General features: G+C 52.0%; 2 protein-coding genes across 2 annotated transcripts in view; one reads left to right on the forward strand and one right to left on the reverse strand.

Annotated features, from left to right (window-relative positions):
* The window catches only part of LTBP2 (latent transforming growth factor beta binding protein 2), an 87,691-nt gene extending 75,243 nt beyond the window's left edge, over positions 1–12,448 (forward strand). Inside the window, exons 20-35 of the mRNA XM_037501851.2 lie at positions 517–639; positions 844–969; positions 2,236–2,358; positions 2,439–2,564; positions 2,984–3,106; positions 3,760–3,891; positions 4,190–4,315; positions 4,830–4,973; positions 5,829–6,020; positions 6,139–6,222; positions 6,941–7,069; positions 7,385–7,522; positions 7,605–7,772; positions 8,087–8,368; positions 8,887–9,036; positions 9,434–12,448. Coding sequence (XP_037357748.1) covers positions 517–639; positions 844–969; positions 2,236–2,358; positions 2,439–2,564; positions 2,984–3,106; positions 3,760–3,891; positions 4,190–4,315; positions 4,830–4,973; positions 5,829–6,020; positions 6,139–6,222; positions 6,941–7,069; positions 7,385–7,522; positions 7,605–7,772; positions 8,087–8,368; positions 8,887–9,036; positions 9,434–9,579 — 2,312 coding nt within the window. The 3' untranslated portion in view covers positions 9,580–12,448. The remainder of the gene's footprint in view (positions 1–516; positions 640–843; positions 970–2,235; positions 2,359–2,438; positions 2,565–2,983; positions 3,107–3,759; positions 3,892–4,189; positions 4,316–4,829; positions 4,974–5,828; positions 6,021–6,138; positions 6,223–6,940; positions 7,070–7,384; positions 7,523–7,604; positions 7,773–8,086; positions 8,369–8,886; positions 9,037–9,433) is intronic.
* On the reverse strand, positions 11,824–17,173 carry ISCA2 (iron-sulfur cluster assembly 2). The gene is made up of 4 exons (XM_037503858.2): positions 17,098–17,173; positions 16,792–16,894; positions 16,546–16,661; positions 11,824–16,107 (listed from the first exon to the last, which is right to left on the reverse strand). The coding sequence occupies exons 1-4, from the start codon at positions 17,166–17,168 to the stop codon at positions 15,933–15,935; spliced, it is 465 nt and encodes a 154-aa protein (XP_037359755.1). The 5' UTR covers positions 17,169–17,173; the 3' UTR covers positions 11,824–15,932.
* Positions 17,174–17,448: the final 275 nt, after the last annotated feature.

A 17,448-nucleotide genomic window follows, 5' to 3' on the forward strand; every position in this document is an offset into this window, starting at 1 on the left:
GGGGAGGGTCTTCTGCTCGTCTGTGCTCGACAGCAGAGTCTAAACAGCAATGCCTTGATGAACAGTGGGTGTCCTCCCCCTCCAGAGGGAGCCACATGTAGGCTGTAGGAGGAATGTTCTTTCCCTTCAGCCCCCGTACGAAGAAGGGCCCAGGGTTCAGAATGCCAGGAGGGACTGAGTTGTGAATAGATGCTTTGAGGCTCTGGAGAGGGCAGACATTTCCCAGGCCCTGGAGACTCACTTGGCCGCCCAGGCATAGCTGGCCTGTCTGCATTGCCCACTCACCTATTTGTGCTGGTTGTCGGGCTGGGAACCTGGGAGCATACCCGTTTGGTTGGCAGGTAGGAAGCCAGAGGATTTCAGGCCTATTTGTGAATCTAGAGTCTTGGACACTTCGCTGCAGGTGTCTGCCGGTGGGCCAAACTGGCCCCAGACCTGGGAGATTTGGCCCCCTTTTCTAGGATATATACAGGGTGTCCTCTGGTCAACCCACCCTCCTGGATTTCCCTCCCACAGATGTAAATGAGTGTCTGACCCCCGGGGTCTGTGCCCATGGAAGGTGCATCAACCTAGAGGGCTCCTTCAGATGCTCCTGTGAGCAGGGCTATGAGGTCACCTCAGACGGGAAGGGCTGCCAAGGTAAAGATGCTAAAGCACCTTCACAGGCAAATCAGCCAGCTACCCTGCCCCCCGCAAATACTCCTAATCACCCCAGTCCTGCTTCCCTACCCACATCGCTCCACCCTGCCCCTGCCATGTCACCTCTCCCTCCCCCTGCCCACCTGCCAGCCCTGGCACACGTGTCCTGCAGGATCTCACACAGCATTCAATGGCCTGTTTCAGATGTCAACGAGTGCGCCAGCAGGGCCTCGTGCCCCACGGGCCTCTGCCTCAACACTGAGGGCTCTTTTGCCTGTTCAGCCTGTGAGAGCGGGTACTGGGTGAATGAAGATGGCACTGCCTGTGAAGGTAACCCCGAGGGCCACCGAGAATGGAGGCCTTCTCACCTCCCAGAGAGCAGGTGATGCTGACAGTCTTCAGGCGAGGCTAGAGGACCATCCATGAACTTGGCCCCAAGGAGAGCTTCTATTGTCAGAATCCCCAAATCTGGAGATGAGGACAGGAGGAATGGGGAGTCAGAAGCCAGAGGGAAGCTGATGAGAGCTGCCCTGGCGTGTTCTGGAGGTGCTAGGGTTGCCCTACAGAAGGTTCACAGGCGGGGACTGCCCTTCCCTGGGGAGCGGGAAGTGTCCTTACAAGGTTAGAAAAGGTCAGAGGCAGAAGAGGTCCCTCCCTCATCAGGGGGAGGGAGCCCCCCAAAACCCCAGGTCCCCCAGTGACCAGCTGACTATCTGCCCAGACCTGGACGAGTGTGCCTTCCCTGGAGTCTGCCCTTCTCCTCCTGCAGGGACTGTGAGAAGGGCTACCAGCCCAGCGCCCTGGGCCACACCTCCGAAGGGGAGGAGGGCAGAGGGGTGCAGGAGACTTACCCATCATCCTTAGAGAAGGGAGAGACCAGGACACAGCGAGGATTTTTCCAGGCCTGGGGCCTCTCTGTCCACCTCAGATGGGGGGCTGGCTGGGGCCACCAATTCTCAGCCTGCCCCCACAGGAGTCAGAGGGTGACTGCGGAGCAGGTCTAGCGGGCTGATGAGCTGCAGGGTCACAACTCACGTGTGTCAATATCTTCGGCAAAGTTTGTTCCACACGCAGGCTCCGGGGCCTGGTCCCAGACCTGTTTACTCAGCCTCTGTAGGGGAGCTCTGGATCTGTTTTCTAACTAGCTTCCTAGGGTTCTCCATGGAGGTGGGTGCTGGGACCACATTTTGAAAAACACCCATTTGTTCCAAGCAATCTGTCGGCCAAGTTGGAGAACCTTCTAAGGTTCTTTGTATGCTTCTATGGTTTATTTCTCATTTCTTTTCCCACTGCATCTCAGTAAAGTCCAAGCCACCTAGTCATGGCACAGTGGGGCTAGTGTCCCCAAGGTGGGCACTGGAGAGGCTGTCAGAGGCAGGCGGATCATGCTGGACAGGGGCCAGAACCCCATCCTCGAGCCCTCTCCTCCCCCGCCCTTCCCCCCAATTGTTGAAGCCTCCCTCAGCTTCTCTCGGCTGTGATGCTGCAGGGCAGGACCCACTATGGGTGGTCTTAGCCAGGCGGCAGCCCTCCAGAGCCCGGCCTGGGGCTCCTGGCCCCGGTGCTGCATGGGCCACCTTCCTCTGTGGCCCGCAGACATGAACGAGTGCGAAGACCTCCAGAGCCGCTGCCTGGGTGGCGAGTGCAGGAACACGCCCGGCTCCTACCAGTGCCTGTGCCCCCGGGGCTTCCAGCTGGCCAATGGCACCGCGTGTGAGGGTGAGTGTCTCAGGTCTCCCCGCCAGGCACGGCACAGGGGATTGTGCGGGAAGCGGGAGCTGCCTATCTTCTCTCTGCAGATGTGGACGAGTGCAGGGGCGAGGAGTACTGTGCACCCCGCGGAGAGTGCCTCAACAGCCACGGATCCTTCTTCTGTCTCTGTGCACCCGGTTTTGTCAGCGCAGATGGGGGCACCAGCTGCCAGGGTGAGAGGCCAGCAGGGCCATGTCCTCTGGCCAGCAGCAGGGAGAGCTGGAGGCTATGAATATGGACATGAAAGGCTCACTTCCCCACCCAGGGGTGGGGCGGGAAGATGGGCGCTGAGAGCGAGGAGGGAACCAAATGTTGGGAGTCTTTCACCAGGGCCCCGCCGTGATGTGCGCCACACAGGAGCCCTGGACTCATGTCAAGTGCCATTCTTCTCTCCTTGACAGAGCCCCACTCCTGGCCCCTCCCCCCCTCCTGACCGCTGACTCCCCGCTCCGGACTCTCCCTGGGATCTCTCAGCCCTGTCCTACCCTGAACCACTCCCTGACCCTCCTAACAACCGCGCGGGGCCCAAAGGAAGCTGCACAGGGCCCTGGGGACCCACACCTGCGCGGGCTGACTGGCACCCTTATTCTAGATGTGGACGAGTGTGAAGCCACAGACCAGTGTCAGGGAGGGCACTGTGTCAACACCGAGGGCTCCTTCAACTGTCTGTGCAAGACTGGTTTCCAGCCGGCCCCGGAGAGTGGGGAGTGTGTGGGTAAGGGCTTCATGCGCCGGAGGGCGCTGCCCCAGGTCTGCCCACCTGCACCCCTGACCTGTCCCTGGCTCCCTGGGACCAGGAACTGCAGCTTCCTATGGAGCAGAGCACTTTCCGCAGGTTAATCATCCACCGGCTGCATTTATTGAGACTCTGCTGGCTCAGGGCCACCCAAGGATGACAAAATGAAGACCATCCAAGTCCTCGTGCTAGCAGAGCACACAATCTAGTTTCAAAGCCAAATTGATTCCAAAGATACTCTTTAAACACCCATCAGGTTCTGTCTTATGCTAGGACAAATAGTCATGAACAATTTTGAAACTGAGATAGGAAGCTAGCTCTCTGTAATGAACTTCGGTGAAGGTTCTCGATAAAGAGAAATACCAAGTGCTCTGCTGCTCGGGGAAGGGCTGGGGGAAGGGATGGGCACACAGAAGGCTGAGAGCTCAGTGCTTTCCTGGCTTGGAGCTCTTCCTCCTAGACACACCCCTTCTGGGTCAGGGAAAATGGTCCTGAACTGGAGGTTTTGGTAATTTGGAACCCATCAAGGACCCCAGAGGTGGTTTGGGGCATGAGATGATGACCTTGTACTGCCAGAGAGCCGGGGCCAGGGCAGTGACCACTTCTGTCCTCTCTCATGGCGCTGGGGACAGACATTGATGAATGTGAGGACTACGGAGACTCAGTGTGTGGGGCCTGGAGGTGTGAGAACAGCCCTGGCTCCTACCGCTGTGTCCGGGGCTGCCAGCCTGGCTTTCACATGACCCCGACTGGAGACTGCATCGGTGAGCAGGGAGCGAGCAGGGAGGGGAGCCAGCAGCGGGAGGACCCAGAACACCTATTTGTCATGCTCTAGCTAGACACTTCTCTCCCAAGGGCGTGACTTCTACAACTGTTTGAAGTTCATGTATTTTCCATACAGTAGGGCCAAACAAAAATTGAGGAATGTTAATATTAGAGTTTTCTTGTTCTGTTTAGAAGTTGCCTTTCACAGATCTTGGTGTTAATAGACCATTTAAACAAGTGTTGCCAGAAAATAGAGTGAGCAAGAGTGCACCTACACTCCGGGCCCCTGTCTTGCAGACATTGACGAGTGTGCCAATGACACCGTGTGTGGCAGGCACGGCTTCTGCGACAACACGGACGGCTCCTTCCGCTGCCTCTGTGACCAAGGCTTCCGGGCCTCACCCTCGGGCTGGGACTGTGTTGGTGAGAGCCCGCGGGCTGGCCAGGCTCTGAGCCAGGAGAAGGGTCAGGACCTTTATCCCATTTCCACAGATCCTGGATGTCCTGGATAGAAACTGCAGGCCCCTCCTCCTGAGCTGCTCCATAATGGGTCCTCACAGAGTCGACAAGGAGGGGGGATTTCACTTCCACCTGCAGAGGGCCCCGAGGCCAGGTGGTTCCTTCTGCTAGCAGGGAAAGCAAGCACATTAATGAGGTGCCACCCTTAGGGAACTCAGAGTCTCAAGAGACAGGCTGGGAGAATGTCTTTGTCCACTGGGTGACACTTCTCTGCCACCTTTCTCCCCCCTCCCTCTCCCCCCTCTCTGTTCATCTCTGCCCCCTTCCTGCTGATTCATACCCACTTCTGCTCTTCCCCCAAGGCCTAGCCTATTTCTTTTGGGGGGATAGCATAACGGTCTAGCCCCTGGACTGGAGTCAGGAGCAGGGAGTATGGCTGCCTCTTCCCCACCCACGAGCCTGTCCTCACTCCTGGCAGACGTGAATGAGTGCGAGCTCATGCTGGCCGTGTGCGGGGCGGCGCTGTGCGAGAATGTGGAGGGCTCCTTCCTGTGCCTCTGCGCCAGTGACCTGGAGGAGTATGATGCTCAGGAGGGGCGCTGCCGCCCAAGGGTGGCTGGAGGTGAGTGCACCCTGTACCCCACCTGGTCATGCACGACCACAGGGAGCCTGGGCTGGACCTGGGGTAGTGTGGGCAGGGGTGCAGCTTAGGGGTGGAATGTGGAGGGGCAACGAGTTTAGTGTGCAAAACAAGCCGGGGCTTGGTCCAGGCCAGGGAACATCCAGGTGGCTACAGAACTGTGATGACCCCATAGGAGGCTCAGGAAGATGAGGCCCACATGGGGTTGCCCTGTATAGGGTCTTGCAGGGACCCTCAATCTGCCCTTAGAGAGCCCCCCATTCCCTCCCCAAGTGAGAGAAAACTTGAAGTTGCCCTCAGCTCCACTGCCCACTTCTCACTGCACCCGAGAAAGGCTAGGTTCAGCCTCTCAGCCCAGATTGGATGAGGACTTGGCTGGCTTTCTCTGACTTGGGGAAATGAGAGGGGACCCAGGACAAGGAAGGGTAGGAGGGCCAGGGTACACTATAAAGCAGAGGAGTGAGCGGAAGGCTGCCCATATTGTATGCCAGGGACTGGGGCACCCCACTATAGCAGTGAAGGCAGAGCAGTCTACTGGAAAGAGCAGGGGCCTTGGCACCAGAGGAACTAGGCAGACTCCCTGCCTTGCCACTCAATAGCTGTGTGGCTACAAGTCACCTAGCTTCTCTAAGCCTCAGCGGGCACATCTGTTAAATGGAATGGATGATAATACCCAGTTCTTAGGGTCGGCAAGAGTATCGAGTGAGATAACATAGGTGAAAGCGTTTGCACACTGTGACGTGCCGTATAAATGTCAACTTTTGAAAATACATCCAAAGGCTGGAGTGTCCCAGAGGGCCATGACCATACAACATAGGAGGCATCTATCACACACAGGTCAGAGTATCCCCGAGGTCTCGCCAGGGGAGCACCCCCCAGGCCCCATCCGCATGGGATGCTACTCTGGGCAGAACGGCCAGCCGCCCTGCTCCACCCTCCTGGGCCGGAACACCACCCAGGCCGAGTGCTGCTGCACCCAGGGAGCCAGCTGGGGAGACACCTGCGACCCCTGCCCCGCCGAGGACTCAGGTGAGACCCCCAAGGGGGGACCCCAATCCTGTCAGAATCAGCTCTGCTGGGTGACAGTGAAAGGAAGGGGGAAGGGCAGAGCCCTTCTCTCTCTGAGCTGAGGTGCCTCCCTGCACAGTTGAATTCCGCGAGATCTGCCCTAGCGGTAAAGGCTACGTCCCGGTGGAAGGAGCCTGGATGTTCGGACAGACCACCTACACAGGTAACCCCCTCCCGGCCCTCCCCTCACCTCAAAGGGCCCAGCCTAGCCATCCAAGAGCCCCCCCCCCCCCAGGGAAGCGCTGCAGATAGCCCCAGCCTCCCAGTGTGCTTCCATCTTTCCTGGCCCGGGGCTGACTATCTACAAATTTTTAGTGGGAAGTTCTGACCCATGCTCCTCATGGAGGGTCCCTATAACCCCAACTCTGTTCCTCTGCTCCCCTGATGCTGGACCCTCCAGGAACAAGTTCTGATGCCTTAACTAACTCACAATCACAAGGCACAGGGGCAGAGCAGACAGTGTGGTGAAAAAAGGCCAGAAGCAGCTGCTTATCTCCCTGGTACCATTTTGCAGAGCTAAAAACTTGGGGAGCCCAAACCCAGAGTTCAGGTATGAGCCCCTCAGCACCACTGCCCTGGAGCTGGAGAAAGACCAGAACTGGAAGCAGCTTTCCTTAAGTGCCCGCTATGTGCCAGGCTCTATTTTAAGCATCTTACATGGATTAATCTTGTAATCCTCACAACTGCAAGGCTAAGTAGAAGCAGCCACAACTGAGATAGGAAACGGTGCAGCAGGAGAGGCTAAGCAACTTGCCCAAAGTCCCAGCAAGAGGCAGAGCTGGGATTTAAACCCAGCAAGTCTGGCTTTGGAGCCCCAAGTCATCAGTGCTGTCTCCTACTGCTTCTCCCCCTGCCCTCACCTCAGCTCTGCCCTCCCACAGATGCAGACGAGTGTGTGATGTTCGGGCCAGGTCTTTGCCAAAACGGCAGGTGTCTCAACACGGTGCCTGGCTACATCTGTCTGTGCAATCCCGGCTACCACTACGATGCCGCCCACAGGAAGTGTGAGGGTGAGGACACACCGCCCCTCCCCACCCCCCGGGTCCACAGCTGAATGCTCACCCAGCCCTTGCCTGCTGGCCCCATGCTTGCTGGGAGTCCCAGCCGGCAGGTCTGAGGTGAAGGGAGCTCTGGAGCTGTCACAGATTATGCAGACCTATTAGAAAGACAGCCTCAGGGAAGGGCCTTCCAGGCTGGGGCAGGGGAGGGGATGCCGGGACTGTCTTTTCACCATGGGTTATAGGCTAACCCCTTCCATGAAGCGGGTCTGTGAGCAAACCCCCCTGGTGCTGCGCCATGTGCCTCCCATCTTCCTGCCACCACAGATCATGACGAGTGCGAAGACCTGGCCTGTGAGAACGGCGAGTGTGTGAACACGGAAGGCTCTTTCCACTGCTTCTGCAGCCCCCCCCTCACCCTGGACCTCAGCCAGCAGCGCTGCGTGAATGGCACCAGCGGCACGGGTCAGTGGGCTTGGGACAGCCGGGCAGCAGGGACAGTGAACCTGGGCTGGGGCTCATATGCCTCTGCACCCTGTGCCACCAGAGGACCTCCCTGACCATGACATCCACATGGACATCTGCTGGAAAAAAGTCACCAATTATGTGTGCAGCCAACCCCTCCATGGGCGCCGCACCACCTACACGGAATGCTGCTGCCAGGACGGCGAGGCCTGGAGCCAGCAGTGTGCTCTGTGCCCCCCCAGGAGCTCCGGTGAGAGGGGCAGGCTGCCCTCGCCTGCAGGGAAGGGCGATAGCTGCAGAACAGGGCTGGGCCCAGGGTAGGGGATGCCCTCATCTTGGCGGGGTGAAGGAGTAGACGAGCAGAGTAATGGTCCTGTGTTCTGTCCCTGTTGCTTGGAGACCCAGGGGGGCAGGAGTGGGCTGGGGAGAGAAGCACTGCCAGGCCCTCTTGGAGGTCACCTGCCCCAGCATGCTCCCTCCCGGGGCAGTAAGCCGGAAAATAGCATACCAGGAGTTAGCGGCCGGGAGCTGGGCCCAGCTTCTTTTCTCCCTCTTCCCTGACAGAGGTCTATGCTCAGCTGTGCAATGTAGCCCGGATTGAAGCAGAGCGGGAGGCTGGAGTCCATTTCCGGCCAGGGTACGAGTATGGGCCTGGGCCCGACGACCTGCACTATGGCGTCTACGGCCCAGAAGGAGCCCCCTTCTACAACTACCTAGGCCCTGAGGACACCGCCCTTGAGCCACCCTTCCCAAACACAGCCAGTCACCCAGGGGATCGTGCACCAGTCCTGGAGCCACCTCTGCAGCCCTCAGAACTCCAGCCCCACTACGTGGCCAGCCATCCAGGTCTGTGTTGCTACAAAAATGGGGAAGAACTGGGCCCTGGAGCTGTTTCTCCTCCATCCCCTCTACCTGCTGGTCCCTGCCAGCAGGGTGAGGACGGGGAAGGGGAAACTCACACCGAGCCCTCTCATGGGGCACTCAAGGGACAAGTCCAAATGCCTGGGTCAGACCCCAAAACTGCCTGCTGACCTAGCACAGGGGGCACCAACAGAAAGCTTTTAACAAAATACCCTACCACCCGCCATAAGAAAATCAAAACTGCAAAGATACCACCTGCTCAGGAGCCCTGGCATGGTGAAAGCCGTGAATCCAAACCTTCTTGGCCCCTCATTTAAAGCATAGCACAAGCTCCCACTAAAATGGCACATGCTCATTATTTTGAAAGGAATGTTGCCTTTTGTTTTAACACCTTTTGCTCATGCCCACCTCAGGGGTTCAATAGAGGCACCCCTTTGGAGCAGACAGTAAGGGTTCCAGGGTTGAATACAAGGCCACAGCTCCCTTCGACTCCCTCCCACCAGAGCACCAGGCCGGTTTCGAAGGGCTTCAGGCCGAGGAGTGCGGCGTCCTGAATGGCTGTGAGAATGGCCGCTGCGTGCGCGTGCGCGAGGGCTACACCTGCGACTGCTTTGAGGGCTTCCAGCTGGACACGGCGCACATGGCCTGTGTGGGTAAGTTTAGAATCAGGGTGGCCCTGCTGCGCCCTTGGAGAAGTCAGACTGCTCACTGAGGGCTCTGCCAGTCAACTTGGGCAAGTAGGGAAATCCACTGCCGCCCCCTAGTGGGGCTTCCCAGAGCCTGGCCCAGTGGTGAGAAAACTCCAAAGGCCTAATGTGTTTAGAAAGTCCTTTCCAGGGAGGTTCCCAGACACGTTCCCAGCAAGGGTATGGGCACTCTTCAGAGCACATTATGGGCTCATTACCACCTGCTTTATGTCCCTGAACTGCTTAGTTTGGGCAGTCACTTCAGCCTCTGGCCACCATACCTAGGATTCCACTACAGGGCAGGAGCCAGAGCTTAGACCAGATACTTGGGCTCCCCCTATAGCCCTCTCCTTCCCTTCCTCAGATGTGAACGAGTGCGATGACTTGAATGGACCTGCTGTACTCTGTGACAACGGTCAGTGTGAGAACACCGAGGGCTCCTACCGCTGCCATTGCTCCCCAGGTTATGTGGCCGCGACGGGCCCCCCGCACTGTATTGCCAAGGAGTAGCAGTGAGGGGTGAGTGTGAGCAGCTACCTGGAAATGGGTCTGAGTCACAGGCGGGGCCCTATGGATGCCCTCCTGGTTGGGAAGACCCTATGAAGATGTCAGGCAGGATGCCCTGCATCCCAGCTTGCAGTCAGTCTGGCCTGCTTCTCATCTCTCCCAGAATAGGCTCTGGCTGTGAGCTTCTGTCACTGCCTCCATGCCACCATGCCCTGCTTGGCTCAAACACCAAATGCTTTAGTGCTTCAGCCACTGGCCATGAGGCCCGGTCCTCCATCTGCCCTGGCCTTGACATGGATGCTCACGAAAGGATGGCTCTCACCCAGCCCTTCAAGCTATGCAAATGTGCAAGGTCTTTCAGCCTCATACTGCAAACACCCTTTCCATCCATGATCCACATATTATCATCCTGATGATTACACCACTGGGTCAGAGGCTACATCTGATCTGGGATGGTCCTTCTGAATCTGTGAAGCAAAAAAGGATTGGGGAAGTTATCACCACCACTCAGCCAATCTGGTCAGGGCCGGATTCTGCCACATCTCCCTCCTGTAGCCAATTCTGTTGTCCAAGAAAGGGACAGAAGATCCTCCTCATGTCAGAGAAGCAAGACTGATACTAACTTGCCCAATGTAAGAGACATAAATAAAGGGCAACAAGGAGCCTGAGAAAGCAGCAAGAATATGAAAAAATATGGGGAACTGATAAGAAAGAGGGAACCAAGGTATTAGCAAGTCTAAAGAAAATATCCAGTAGATTTGGGTCAATAAACATCTAAAATCTACCCAGCAATAGCTCCTGTACATCACAGCAAGGGGTGTCACCGGACATGTCTGAAGGCCTTTAAGTACTGCTTCTTACAGGAAACAAATCTTTCCTGGACACTCCTTAGATGGGAAGCAGTTTGATGTGCTCAAAAGAAAAGGTTTATTTTCTAGTTGGTGAAATACGGTGCAGTCTTGTTTAAGGAATCCAGATTTCCAATGTTTTTTCTCCTCTTTACTCTGCCCTCTGTCCTTTTCCCCTTCATAAAATGGTTGGCTCATGTCCCTGAGTTTACAAATAGACACTCCAACTTCAGCTAGCTGGGAGTTTAAAACCATGATGGAATAAAGAAATGTAAATCTGGGCTCTTCTGTTCTGGTTTTTATTTCATATTAAATCAATTTCTTTACCACGTTGGCTAAGTACAACTATTCAAGATGAGGCTGTGACAACCCCCTCACCAGCTGTGCTTTTGGTTGTGCCTTTTCCCCATGGAAAAGGGGTCTTTAATCTTTCAAGATAAGGAAAGCTCCACCTTGCAATTCTCTCTTGAATGGCAATGTAAAAGAACAAGAATCCCTGTGACTGGAGAAACGGAAATAAATGCTATTTTCTTGGTTTAATCTGTCTTGTCCTGCCTGCTGTTCTGATTGTCAGCCATCACACAATAACTTAGTGAATGCTTGCTCTGTGCCAGGCACTGTGTTGAGTGTTGTACATAAACTTCATTTAGCCATCCGGTAAACCTACTTTACTGTATTTATTCCCAATTTCTGGATGAGCAAATTGAGACACGCAAAGCGTAAATAATTTGCCCTCAGTTATTATACTAGTTGAGATGCTTTCAGCAGACATAGTGCCTAAACAAGTGAAAATATTGTCACCTTCAAGCATAGTAAAAGTAATGCAAGTTAGTACCCTATTATTTTAATTGTCAGATTGGCAAAGAACAAAAATTTTTTAAGACTCCTAGTTGGTAAGAATCTTGGGAAACAGGCACTCTCATATATAGCTGAATATAAACTGATCCAACTTCTCATGGGGATAATACAGCAATGTCTTTCAAAATTATAAGAAGTACTTAATATTTTATTAACTCCACTTTTAGATTTAACCTTCAGATAAATCCTTACCAAATGTGAAACGACATAGGCAAGCCATCCATTAATATTGCAGCATTATGTGTAATAGCAAAAGATGAGAAATAATTAGTTGCTGAGTCCAGTGAAAGAAAAAAAAGGCAGTTCTATATACCGTGATAGCAAAAACAGATTACGGGGTAAAGGGAGAGGAAGGCTGTACACCAAAGTGTGACATATGCTGCTATCATCTAAGAAAGGGGAGAGAATTGGGTATGTGCTGACCTCATCCTTACCACTCCACCGTACACCCCTATTTCAGAAATTTTCTTTTTTGTGCCTTAAGTGCCCAATGCCCCTCCTCCCAATCCTCACCCTCCTGAGGTATTTCATGCATTTACACATTTTTTTTTTTAAGAATTATTTATTTATACAAGCACTGGGGTACAAGCCAGAGGCGCGGGAGGGTGAGAGGATTCACCAGACAGAGCAGGGAGCAGAACAGACAGAAGGACTAAAATACACTGCTGAGGGGAGCAGCGGGCGAGACAGGAGAGGTCTGCTGCGCCATGTGGGAATCTCCCTGGCCGTCCGGGAATCAAACCCGCACTACAGAGGCTGCAGACAGCTTCACAGAGCTGTGCTCAACCCGCTGCGCCACCGGGGACGCCCCATTTACACATTCTTGTATTAAAAATACACACAGCACACTAGATACACTGTTCTGCACTTGGCTTTTTTTCACTTTGTACTTGCACATTAAGAGCCTTCTCATTCTGTATTCTAACTGCGTACTATCCCACTATATGGACCTAATTTATTGAATCAGTCCCTTACTGATGGACATTTCCATGGTTCCCTACCTTTTGCTATCATAAATAATGCTGTAGTGACTATTCTTGTGCATGTTGTTTCACCTCTTACCTGTGGAGTAAATTTTTAGAAACAGTGGCTTGGCTTGTGGGGAGGGTGACAGGGCGGATGGGGGCAGGATTAGGGCACTTTGCATTGTACTGCCTCTTTGAACTTTGTACCTTATGTATTACCTATTCAAAAAATAAAATATTTTTAAATACAGCTACTGGCCATAGTCTACTTAAATAATCCCTCTCCTTATCTCATTATATATATTTTTCTGACTATATTTTACAATTAAAGTCAGATGAGAATTATTTCAAAACTTCTTAAGACAAACTATCTTTAAGCAGTCCTATGGCACTTCTGTTGAGAAAGAATGGCAAGTGGGGATTTTAAAAGAGAAACTGTGAACATCAATGCACTTAGGAATCTCCTGCTTATAAGACAAACAAGCAAAACCATACTAATGTCGCAGTGAAGTGTCAGGTTCTGCCTGCTATCAGCGAGATGCAATCAGCTCAGGGCCAGAGTTCCAGAAGGGCCACACTATACTATCACACCCAATGCTGCCCACTTCTATATGAGGGATGTTCCAAACAAATGTGGACCCTCCACTGGGATGCTATAAAACAAAAGACCAAAATGGGGCTCAATTCTCAGAAGAAAGCTAAAGAGTATCTTCTTGGATACCTATTTTAGTGGTCCTTTGGAATCTGACTTCTGAACCTGTTTTCTTCTGGTAATCCGTGAACATTCTCACAAAAGCTGTTGAATACACCTATGATTTACATACCGCCAGTCACCATCCAACAGAATAGTGTACGAAAACAAAATCTGAAAAGACACTCTGGACATGGACCAAAGAGGCCCCTTCTTTGAGCCAACAATTTAAAGGTGATTCAAGACTCCCTACCCTTCAAGTCCTCACACTATTATGTTATGCTAAAGCAAAGGTGGGGCATGCCGCCCAGGCACTCACTAGTTAGTTTACACAGAAAATCAGTTCTGCAAGAAACTGGGCCATGATAATGTCCCCTGCAAAGTTACAGGGAAGCAAAAAAATCTTTCAACTGATAATGGAAGGGTATAAAATTTCCCTAAGTGTATTTGCACAGTGAGCAACATTTGTGAAATGTTCTATGAGCTTTTATGGCCTGCCAGGAAGAGGGCATCTGGTCAGACAGACCCTGTAGAGGAGTCTACACCTATTTTAGCATGCTTGTTTACTCCAAACTGCCCCGTGTCCCCTTGATGCTATCATCCCCTGTTTCTATTTCACCCCCCTCCAACAGATCTGTTACCACTTCAGGTTTCCTTGTGAAGCTTAGTGTGAAGACGATCTCTCCCAAATCTACTTGATTCTACACAAAATTCTAATTCTCCCATTAACAATAGGTACTTACATGTAAGTATGCTAAGGGACCCCATTCCTACCAAATTGACCATTGTAATTTAATGATTTATTTATTTGGCAAATAAAGCTACTGTGATTATACTGAATATGATGAGTTGTACAATCACCAAACCAATAACTCACAAACATTCTGAAAGAGTAAGTTCTGTTTTAAATGTGGCAAAATCTTTTGAAGATGAAAGTGATAGGGGCTAGGAAAGCAAGGGAGAGAACCATGCCTGGTACAGGGATGTGCACTTACGTAGCATAGGCCACATACAAACACTATGTGATTAATGTCTTCTTTGAACTAAAAGTCTTGAGAGTCCTATCCCAGTGATGCCTCAAGAAGTGTTAAACATCGACATGCTCAGGAAAACAGGATGTTTTTCCTAGGCCCAGGGAAATAGGATATACTCGGGTCAAGATGACTAAGGAGGCAACAACACTCTGCAGACGAGGCGCCAAGTGCGACAGACTGCTGTGGTGGGAGGTCTGCTTATGGTTAACTGTTCTGCTTAGTTCTCGAGAAAAAGACAAGCTTGAGATGAGATGTTACAATGGTTTTTTGGGGTAAAATACCCCCATTCTCTTAGACAACAAAGTATGTGTTATAGATTCAATTCCTGTCTCTGTTCAGTTGGCTTCCAGCAGTGACAGGTAGCCTGGCCCCAGCATTTTAGTTACAAAAGGACTTAGTATAAAGTATTAGCAGCAACTTTGAGTACGTCACTGATACACATATGCTTCCACAGTATGCTGCTTCTGCATGCTTCTATGGAGATCTGCTCAGGATTCTGAGTGTCCCCTTTTTTCCCCCTTTGCACACACTGTACACACAACAGGTTTGTCTTCTCTAAGTCCCAGGTTTTCCCATATTGAAAATGTAAGTTTCTGTCCCAAATACTCTCTTTTAACTCTGTACTTCCATTTTTTTTAATAGGAAATTTTTTTATGAAATGACCTTAATTTCAATCTCGTCTAGAAAAGGCCAAACCAAGTTTTTGCTGTAACAAACTTTTAATCTCTTGAGCAAGGATGGATTTAACCAATAGTCTTCCACAATCAACTTGGATGTTGCTAGTCACTTGTTGTAGTGGTGGTGTTTGTGTCTTTTAGTTATCTGCCCATGTATCTCTGGTTCCCCGGGCACTATCATATTCATCCCACAGCTATTTCTAGCTCTGTAGCACCTATTTAAGTGCTACACGGGTACTATAAAATTAACTGGAGTTTGTGGCATGAAAAGCATTTCTTTCTGTGACCCTAATGTTGCCAGATTTAACAAATAAAAATACAGGATGCCCATTGAAATTTGAACTCCAGATAAGTAAGCAAATCATTTTTAATAAGTCTCGTGCAATATCTGGTACATTTTTGTACTAAAAACCATTTGTGGTTTATCTGAAATTCAAATTTAACTGGATATTCTACATCTTATCTGGTAAGCAAACGGAAAAGCCTTAAATATCTATTACCTATGCTAACAAAGGGATCAATTCTGCTATGCATGAGACCAGAGACATTTTATACCATAAGTAACATACCCTAAAAAAGATACATGGTCACAGAATCTTGAAAGGTCTATATGAGGATGGAGGCAAGTTTTCAAATGATTCAGTTATCTGTGGAGACTGGTCCAAGCTTTCTCAGTGATGGGCTCTGTGAACCTAACAGACTCATGAGTGTGAGAGGGAAATGTATCTGCCCTAATGAACGAGTAGTGGAGAATGGGCTGATGGAAAATAAGGATAAGTTAACTAACACTTTCAGGAAGAGTGATATGAAACAGGTAACATTTCATTTGTTTGCCTCATCTCTCCTTTCTGGCCTAGTAACAAGTACAAATGATTCAATCTGTAACCCTGGTCCAAAAAACATTAAATAAGGACTTTCTTTAAAATGAAGCTTCTATGCATATGTACAAGCAGCTCTGAAGGCCAGGGAAGCAACTCCAAATTTTGGAATCTTGGAGACTTTACAAAGAATATACTGGCTTTCAACCAGTTACTAAATCTTACAAAACAGCATCTAGAAGTTGTACTTAGAATGGGGGAGGGCATGGGTAGGCAGTGGCATTTAAGTCAGAGTTAAAAGCTTCATATTCTGGGAATAATAGTGGCAAAATACAACACTCTGGATTGAGGAAATAAAATTGAGAGGGACATGATTACAAGGAAACCTCTAGAAGTCTACTAATTTGAGATTCCTCAAATTGGTACAAATGGTGGCAATCACTGTCTAGGTCACTTGTCATGGCATCAAAGTTTGACAGAGAAGGATGACCCACAGGAGCAACCTTGCTGTGCTTGAGGATTGTTCAACACTTGAAATGAGCTTCGGATCAGTTCTTGGCTGAAGTCCACCTGGGCCCCTTTCACGAAGGCCAAGCTATCAGAGTCAACCACCACTCTTGCCCCACCCTGTTCAAATACCCTGAAAAGACAGGAGGGAGGCGTTAATGAATATCATAAACACCAAAAACATGACAACAGCCGAGCCTAGAGATGAGCACCCTCTGCTTTCTGATGTACAGAGGAAGTAAATCACCAAATCACCTCTAACATGGGCTGAGTTTCTTCAAAGCAAAAAAGATTGTGTGGTGAATACTGGGCAATGTTTAGGGATACTGGCTTGGAATGGAGTCCTGCCTGACTCTCTACTGACTACCCTACCTAGGCAGGCCAATTTTCCTCCTATAACTTATTTTCAATCAAGTAAACAAGTCTTCCCCCATGGTATCCCCGATGTGTGAGAAGAGTGGTGCAAGCGTCCTGAGCACACCTTTTAAATTTGGAATAAAAGTGCACCTTAAACTGGAGACACTTTTACCCCTGCCGAACATCTTCCAAGAACCCTCCCCTCTCTCCTTGCCTGTCGTCGGGGTTGATAACTGTATCCAGTGAAAATTTGTATTGGAATCCGGAGCATCCACCTCCCTCCACCTCCAGCCTGAGGAATTCTGACCCTTCGGTGATTTCCAGAAGTCTCTGAAATGCAGGAAGGAATATCTAGAAGTCCGGGCACGGGGAGGAAGAAGGTGGGCGAAGGGCAGGTCCCTGGCCTCCGAGTCCTCCAGCGGGCAACGCGGGCACCGCCGCCCCGCGTGCGGCCTCCTACCTGGACACAGCTCTCCGTAAGGTGGATCTGCCCTTCGCCAGCCTCGGGGCTAGAGGACGACGCTCCCCGGCTCGCCTGAGGTCGCGGGGAAGCCGCAAAGAGCCTGCAGCGCACGGGAGGAGGGTGAACCCGGGAGCATGAGGGGCCTTGGCCAAGCCTACCCGGACAGCCTCGGGTCAAACCTGACGCCCTCCGCCCGGACAGCCTCACGCCAAACCCGCCCCTCCCCCGCGAACCTTAGTTTCCCTTTCGTGCTGGAAGCGCGGAACTTAACACCCTTCCCGAGTGCCCTTCTAGGCATGATACCTGCCCCTCGGCCAGGGGGTGACCGCTCGCAGGGCCGCGGCCGCGAGCGACAGCCCCCGGGCGGCCGCCATCTTGCTCCACAACCCCCGCCCCTGGCGTTGCCCGCGAGCCTCACCCCGCCCGGACCCCGGGAGGCGGGACTCGCGTAAACCCCGCCCTCCGAGCACACTTATTGGGTGAGGCGGGAGACAAAAGGTTTGATTGGCTGGAAATGCTCGCATGGCGGACGAGAGGACGCGCCAACAAAGCCCGGGCGGAGCGCTGAGGCGAGGAGCGGGGCGGGGCGGAGATGGAGCCTCGCGGCGGAGCGGGCCGAAGGGGCGGGGAGAGTGGAGTCTGGGCCGGACCGGG

Source organism: Talpa occidentalis, unplaced genomic scaffold (assembly GCF_014898055.3).
Source record: "Talpa occidentalis isolate TD23 unplaced genomic scaffold, MPIMG_talOcc4v2.1 talOcc4.11, whole genome shotgun sequence".
NCBI lineage: Eukaryota > Metazoa > Chordata > Mammalia > Eulipotyphla > Talpidae > Talpa > Talpa occidentalis.

Coding starts and splice junctions, on each gene's coding strand:
- ISCA2 (XM_037503858.2), bottom strand. CDS start 17,168: ATGGCGGCCGCCCGGGGGCTGTCGCTCGCGGCCGCGGCCCTGCGAGCG. Junction 16,895..17,097: donor ACCCCCTGGCCGAGGGGCAG/GTATCATGCCTA, acceptor CGTGCGCTGCAG/GCTCTTTGCGGCTTCCCCGC. Junction 16,662..16,791: donor TTACGGAGAGCTGTGTCCAG/GTAGGAGGCCGC, acceptor CCTGCATTTCAG/AGACTTCTGGAAATCACCGA.